Source organism: Monoraphidium neglectum (assembly GCF_000611645.1).
Source record: "Monoraphidium neglectum strain SAG 48.87 unplaced genomic scaffold scaffold00436, whole genome shotgun sequence".
NCBI lineage: Eukaryota > Viridiplantae > Chlorophyta > Chlorophyceae > Sphaeropleales > Selenastraceae > Monoraphidium > Monoraphidium neglectum.
Window position 1 is genome coordinate 1 of NW_014013192.1, and position 7,398 is coordinate 7,398.

Below are 7,398 nucleotides of genomic sequence, written 5' to 3' on the forward strand. Positions count from 1 at the left end.
GGCGCGACTTCCGCAAGGACCACGGCGGCAACTGTGGGTGGCAAAACGCGGCGGGCGGCGGGCGGCGCGGCCGACGCGCGCGCGCGACAGCCGCGCGCCCTCGGCTTCCGAGGCACAGCACTTCGTGAGGGAGGGCTGAGGGAGGGGTGCGGAATGATGGCACGCCCTAGCTGCAGGCATGAGCGCCTTTGCTGACCGCAGCCGCGGCGCCGCGCTCCTTGTCCCCTCCCTTGTGCAGTCGGCCGCCACGGCGGCTACGGCGGCGGCGGTGGCGGCTACGGCGGCGGTGGCGGCGGCTGTGAGTGCCCGCGTGCTGCGCGCGCCCCTGCGCCGGCAGGGGGCCGGCGCAGGGGTCGAACCTGGGACCCCCAACTGCCCAGTGCCGCCGTCGGTGCAGGGCCGCGGCTGTGCAGCGGCTGGGTCCTTTTGGGTGGCTGATTGCGTCTGGGTCTTTGGTGCCCACTTGGCCAGGCTGCCCCCCTCCTGACCATCCGCGCGGGCCTCGTTGCCCTTGCCCCCGGTGCTCTCGCAGACGGCGGCGGCGGTGGCGGTTACGGCGGCGGCGGTTATGGTGGTGGCGGCTACGGTGGCGGCGGCGGCAATAACTATGGCGGTGGCGGCGCCTGTGAGTATCCGCGCGGCAGCACTGGTCGTGTGCATGCATGTGTGCACGCATGCTCGTCAGCGTGTGTGCCTGTCCTAATGCGCGCATGCGCGTAGTGGTTGTGCACGTGCTGCATCTGAGAGGGCCGCTGCTGTCAGTGCATGATCCCGTCTCGCTTACATGACGCGCCGCCGCCGCTGCTGCACCCCGCCTCGAATACAGACGGGGGCGGCGGCTACGGCGCCAGTGCCTGGGACTCGTAAGCGGCGGCCCTGAGCCGCCCCGGAGTGCCGTGCAGCATGCAGCTTCTAGGAATGGGCTGTGGGCGTTTCTGTGCACGCGGCGGGTCCGTGAGAGCGCGGCGGGGCGGCACGAATTTTCGGGCGGCTCGGCCGCGCGGGCGATGCGATTGCGCCCGCGCGGCCGCGGCAGCCCGGCAGCAGAGCAGGAGATCTCGAGTGCCCCCGCCCCGCCCCGACGCGATTCGTCAACGGTGTGTGCTTCGTGCGCGCGCACACGCGCCGCCCCGGCCTCGCCGCCGGGGCGGCGCCGCAATGGCCGGGCGTCTTTTGTCGCGCCGCGCCGCCCCAGTGCTCTTGCGCGGGCTGGCGTGCGCGGCGCATGCGCCCCCCATACGGCTTATCAAGGGCCCGCCGCTGGGGCTCCCGCCCCCCTCGCCATACTCGGCGCGGGGGGGCCATGGGGCCGCGGGCGGTTCGCCCCTGCCCAGCGCCGCGCGCCGCACACGCGCGCCCGCGCCCCGCCCGCCGCCGCTGCGCCGAAGCGGCGGCGCGGCGGGCCCCCGCGGGCGCCACACCAGAGGGACTTTGTACGCGCCTGTATGCCCGTTTCTTTTGGTTGCTGCACGGCACGCGCGTGCGTGCCCCAATCAGCATTCCTTCACTGATCTATGGGGGATTTCACGCGCGCGCGCGATAAAGGCCGCGCCATGCCTTTTGACTGCCCGGTTTCACCCCTCTTTGGTTCTTGCCTTGCGGCGCCGCTGCCCCGGTTGGCGGGCGGCGGCGGGCGCTTGCAGGGGGTGTGTGTATGGTAGAGTGCGGCAAGCTGGATTGGTAGTGCGCGCTGCTGCAGAGGGGGGTGCGTGTGGGCGAGAGGGCGGGGGCGAAGGGGATGGCAAGGGTGCGCGCAGAGCGGCTCTCGCGCGCCAATTAGGTCTCTTCAAGTTGCGCTTTGCGCCGGCCAACAGCCAGAGCGGCGCCGTGGACGTGGCCCGTGGCCCGCCCGCCCCCCCTCGGGCGGCGGGCGCTTGGGCGCATTTGCTCGGGGATGCTCTACCGCCGGGGGTGATGGCGACGCTTGCCGGCCGCGGTTGCTCGATCGCTCGGCACCCAATTGCTTTCCATCATCATCCCTTGCTGTATTCATGCCCCCTGGCAGCAGCGCACAGGACCGGAGACCCTCATACGCGCGTTTGCCTGTGCCCCGGTCCCGCCGCTTTGTCGGATTCGTCCCAACCCCCCCTTTTGCAAACGCCCATCGTGCGCCCTCCCTCGTCTTGCATGAATTGTACATGTTTCTCCTCCTCCCTCTCCGCCGCGGCTGCTGTGGTTGCGGGGGCCCGTCCGGCGCCTCCCCCAGGCCACGCGCGCGCTGGTGCCCTTTGCACGCACAGCTGCGGCCTGGGAGGCGCGAGCGCCCCGAGTAACCCCTCGATACTGCCAGCTGGCGGGGGGCCGCGTGGTCAGGGGCTGGACGGGGGCGAGACAAAGGCGTGGGATGTCAGTGGTTCATGCATCCTTCCGCGGCAGGGGTTGGTGCGAGCTGTTGCCTACGCGGGGTGGCGGGCAGCTGGCGGTGCTGCGCGGAAGATGTATAAACAATGAGAATGCCTCTTGACCGCGAAGGCCGACCTCGTGTCTCAGCGGCAGCAGCCTGGCGGCGGCAGCTGGGCAGGTGCGTTGTTGCACGGCTGTGTGTGGGGCGGCTGGACGCGGGGCTGGCTGGAGAAAGTGACGACCGCCACGCAAGAGAAACGACACGTCAGCGTGCTGTGCGAGCAGGCACCAGACTTCCAGGGACAGCCGCACCTGCTCTGGCCGTCACGGGGCGGTGGCAGCTGCGCAAAGCACACACGTCCCGGCCGCTCGCCAGCTCGCTCAGCTGGCAACTCTCAACTTTGCGCGGCAGCAGCCATGGTTTGCTGACGGTTCAGGAGCACGAGCGGGCAGCGCACGGGCCGTTGATGCCGGCGCTGACGGGGCAAGTGCTGCCTGGCCTGACGGCTGACAGCTGCGGGCTCTGGAGCAACACGCGGCGAGGCCGCAGGAGGCGTGTGCATACTGGCCTTCCTAACTGCATGGGCACAGCACTGGCCCATTCGCACAATCCAGACGCGGCACGCACAAGCGATCATAGCACCACCAGCAGCATTATGCCCACCAGCGGCCTCGGCCGACCCCAAACCCCCTGTTTTGACATGAGTGGTATATTACACTGACACAAGGGAGGCAACAAGGCGCCCACACCAGCAGGCGGCATGGGGGCAACGCATAAGCCGTGTCACTGCTGCTGCAAAACGAGCTCCTCCTCACCCACCAGCTGCGGGGGGGCTCCTGCTGCTCCAGCGGCTGCGCATGTCGGCGCGCACTGGTGGCGCCCCAGCTGCCCGGGCTGCCATTCAGTCTGGGTGGCTGGCGCTTCGGCGGGGCTGGCAGAGGGCTCACAATTTTGGACGCCAGGCTCGCAGCTGCCGGGCCGCACTGGCGGGGTCGGGGCTTCGAAGGGTCCATGTCGCTGCTGCAACTGCTGCGGCTGCTGCTGCTGCCAGAGCCCCTGCTGCTCGTGTGATGGCTGCGCGCGATGCGCCAACCACCTGTCATATATGCTGCTGGGCCCCCAAGCCGTGCTACCGACGTCGCCCTCCAAGCCGATCCGGCTGCTGCCGCCGCTTTGACTGCTGCCAATCGGCCGGCCCCACGTGCCGCCGCCTTGAGACCCGTAACCACTGCCGCGGCTCCTGCTACTCCTGCGGCTTCTGGTTTGGCTGCTGCCTGGGACTGGGTCAAACCCAACGAGCTCCGCCATGGAAATTGCGGCAATCCAAGCCGCCCGCCGAGGCAGCATGCCCATTGAGGCGAGCGCGGGGCGCAACCGCCGCCGCGCCGTTGGCTTTGACGCAGACGCACGCGCGGCTGCTGCTGCTGATGGCTGGGCCGGCCAGGGCTGCCGCTGCCCCCACGCCGGCTGCCAAGCCTGTGTGTCCCGCTCAGCCTGGACTGAGTGCTGAGCCTGCAGCTGCATGATGTGCACTTGCTCCAGCTCCGCCTCCTGTTGCTTGTGCTGCTGGTGCTGCTGCTGCTCGTGCTGCTGCTCGTGCTGCTGCTCGTGCTGCTGCTCGTGCTGCTGCTCGTGTCGCTGCTGCTGCTGCTGCTGCTGCTGCTGCTGCTGCTGCTGCTGCGCCTGCGCCTGCGCCTGCGTCTGCTGCTGCGCGTGCTGCTGCTGGTGCTGCTGCTGCTGATTCCATTGCAACACAACATGCCGAGTGGCCCTCCGCCGCCACGGCGGCCGCGCCACCTCCGCTGCCGCCGCGGCATGCCGCACTAGCTGCGCCCCGATGCGCGCCCGCTGCTGCCGCCGTGCTTCCAGCAGCTGCTCGCCGTGCGCCGCGTGCCACGCCGAGAACCCCGGCCACGCCGCCTCGAACGCCGCGGGGCGGGCGAGCAGCACCTCGGCCATGCAGCTGCCCGGCGCCCGCCCGGAAGCCAGCAGGAAGTCGAGCCGCGCGTAGGCCGCCCACCCGCGCGACAGGCACTCCTCTGTGACGGCCGGCGTCAGCCGCGCCCACTCGGCCGCCCAGTCAGGGCAGCGCCGCGCCGCCGCCCGCAGCCGCGCGACGCGCGCGACGACGCCCTCCGGCCGCGCGACCAGCAGCCGCGGGTCGTGGCACAGCATGGCGAAAACGTAGCGCTCGGGGCGCCCGGTCAGGCGCCCGAGCGCGGCGTGCGCGGCGCGCACCGCGCTGAGGTCGCAGCGCAGCAGCCGCGGGCACTTGGCGGCGAGGACGCCCACCGCGCGGCGGTCCTTATCCAGGATCGCCATCAGCACCCGCACCTTGTTTGCCATGACGCGCGGCGACATCAGCAGCACGCCCGGCCGCTCCGCCGCCGCGCGGCGCGCTGTCTGCGCGCGGACCATCAGCAGCCAGCGCAGCGCGTCGAGGCGGCGCTCGAGCGCCGGCAGCGGCCGCGCTAGGAGCTCGGGCTCGGACGCGACCGCCGCCAGCAGCCGCCGCGGCGGCGGGCCGCCGAGCAGGACGCCGACCCCCCGGACCCGCGCAGCGAGGGCGCCCGGCGGCCGCTTCGCGACGGACGGCGCGAGCGCCGCCCACGCCGCGGCGTCGGCGAACGGCACGCCCAGCTCCCGAGCCAGCTCCTCAATCGCGCCGCGCACGTCCGAGGGGGACGCTGTCAAGAGGTGGTCCGGCTGCTTGCAGATCATGAACGCCGCCTGCCGCCGCTTGAGGCCGAGCGCCGCCGCGAGGCCGGCCACCCGCCGGCAGAGCTCCTCGGGTTCGGCCGCCACGATCCGCGGCTGGCGCTCGGCCAGCCGCTGCGCGCGGTCGACTTGCAGGTGGAGGGCCGCGGCGATGGCCGCCAGCTTGGCTGGCGTGCAGGCAGGGGCTGCGGGGCGGGGCCGGGGCGGGCGCAGACGGGGGTTGACCGCACGCAAGGGGTGGTGGGCGGGAGTGCGTGCCAAGGGGACGGTGAGGTCAGCGGGGCCGGTGTGAATTCAAGAGACCTGCACGGGCCTTGCGCGTGATCTTGCACCTGCCACGTGCGGCTCACAGAACCTAAGCCGCAAGCACAACCAGGTCAGAACAGACGCCCCCCTTCCTGCGGCACCATCCTTGTTTTCCTCCCCCCAACAACAGAGAGGTGGGCTGCGTCCGAGCAGCGGGCACCAGCGCGTGTCGATGCACGCACCTCCCGAGCTCGACGTCTCAGCTGGCCGCACGAGCAGCCGGCGGGTCGCCGTCGCTTGCAGGCGGGCTGTTAGCTGCGACAGCTGTGCCGCGGTCGGCGTATGCGCACCCGCAAGCCCTCGTCCGGCCACCACCTCTTTATGCTCGGCCGGCGCCATTGCAGCACTGCCGTTTGCTGCCCCCGCGTTCTGCTCGCTGGACGTGACGTCACTGCCAGCGCTGCTGCTCCCGTTCCTGCTGCTTCTGCTGCTGCTGCTGCTGCTGCTGCTGCTGCTGCTGCTGCTGCCGCTGGCGCTGCTGGCGCCGCTGCTGCCGCTGCTGCCGCTGCTGCCGCTGCTGCCGCTGCTGCTGCACGAGTTGCTGGTGCTGCTGCTGCGACCGATGCTGTGGCCGCTGTCATTGTGAGTTGCGCCAAACCGCGCCCGGCTGCGCGCCTGTGAACTCAACTCATGACCTGAAGTTGAGGCAGCTGCGTGGGAGGCGAGCCGGTGTGCATGCTGCAGGGCTGCTTCACCTGTGAGCTCGTTCCAGCCAAGCGGTTCAGCCGCCAATACGTGCCCCAGATGCGCGGGATCGTGGTGAGGCACTGGCTGCTGCGATTTCTCTTGCTGCTCATCCTGCTGCTGTTGTTCCTGCTGATGCTCCTCCTGCTGCTGCTGGCCCTTCGCTGGCACCCAAGCTTGCTCCTGCCACTCAGCTGCGGCCGCGCCGCCCTCTTGCTGCGATGCTTGATCGGCCCGCTGCCGCTCCTGCAGCAACTCCTGCTGCTGGGCACCCATGGCCCGGCCCACAATGTGCAGCTTGCCCACGGCATGACCACCCGCTGCCCCTCCCGACTGTGACAGCACCACCACCTGGTCATGCGCTGCACTCGCTGGGTGCGCTAATCCTTCATGGCGAACGTGCGAGGCTCCTGTGAAGCATTATATGCACGTAATTTATCCATATGAGATTCCTTGGAAATAAAACACCCGAAGACGCGACCAGCAGGTGCAGTGTGCAGTGCTGCAAGTGCGATGGCGGAGTAGTCTCGATGGCCATGCGCCAATGCAGAGGCGTGAAAGAGCGTATTTTAGCATAAGACTCACGTGATGAAGACCATGACCGCTGCAGACACCCTACATGGCTGTTCGAGGCCCCAGCCCAGGCCTGAAGGCACGCTCTTTGACCTGGATGCGCCTTCCAGGTCCCGTGCATTATAATTTAAACTATCTCCGGTTCACCAGGAGCCGCGCCATGCCCCGCGTTCACCCTCGATCTCGCCTAAGCGAAGTCTAGCTGTGCGGCAAAGATTTGCGTGAGTCTGCAGCACTGTAGTTGCTGTTGCCTCGCGGTGGCCCTTTCCTGGTGTGTTGGAGATGGGGAGGCGGACGGGCGGAACGAAACGTTGCGGAGCTTCATGAGGGATGCCGAAACCTGAAACCATGGAAGTAAGCAATGGATTTGCGGTGAAAATTGGGTCTTGTCAAGGCCGCAGTTAAGGCTGGGCCGTCGCACGGCAATTTTCTCTGCTCAGCAGTGACACCTCCAAACTGGACCCCCCCCCTCGCAGGTGCACCCATCCCATGACGTGCAGACCTGAGGGCCATTGCAGGCCTGTGGGCACTATGCGGACCGGATGTCTAAGAAGTGCTAGCTCAGACCCGTCATTCGAACCATGTACTGTAGTGCAATGCAACAAGGTGCCGCATGCTGCAACAGAGCTACACGAAGGCCGCGCTCCCATTTGCAAGCGAGCAAGCCAGTGCAGGGTGCCCAAAACAATGCAACGGAAGCTCATCCTTACGGAAGGGGTGCGTATAGATCGCATCAGCAAGTTAAACTCGCAGCACGCATGCTAGGGCCAAGG

General features: G+C 69.0%; 2 protein-coding genes across 2 annotated transcripts; one reads left to right on the forward strand and one right to left on the reverse strand.

The window, feature by feature from the left end:
- Nucleotides 1-178: 178 nt before the first annotated feature.
- On the forward strand, nt 179-880 carry MNEG_3463 (hypothetical protein; the record flags this gene model as incomplete). The annotated part of the gene is made up of 3 exons (XM_014048058.1): nt 179-298; nt 533-625; nt 827-880. The coding sequence occupies 3 exons, from the start codon at nt 179-181 to the stop codon at nt 878-880; spliced, it is 267 nt and encodes an 88-aa protein (XP_013903512.1).
- A 1,896-nt stretch (nt 881-2,776) lies between these two features.
- Nucleotides 2,777-5,707, reverse strand: MNEG_3464 (hypothetical protein; the record flags this gene model as incomplete). Its single annotated transcript, XM_014048059.1, has 3 exons — nt 2,777-2,866; nt 3,845-5,247; nt 5,551-5,707. The coding sequence occupies 3 exons, from the start codon at nt 5,705-5,707 to the stop codon at nt 2,777-2,779; spliced, it is 1,650 nt and encodes a 549-aa protein (XP_013903513.1).
- Between the last annotated feature and the right edge of the window lie 1,691 nt (nt 5,708-7,398).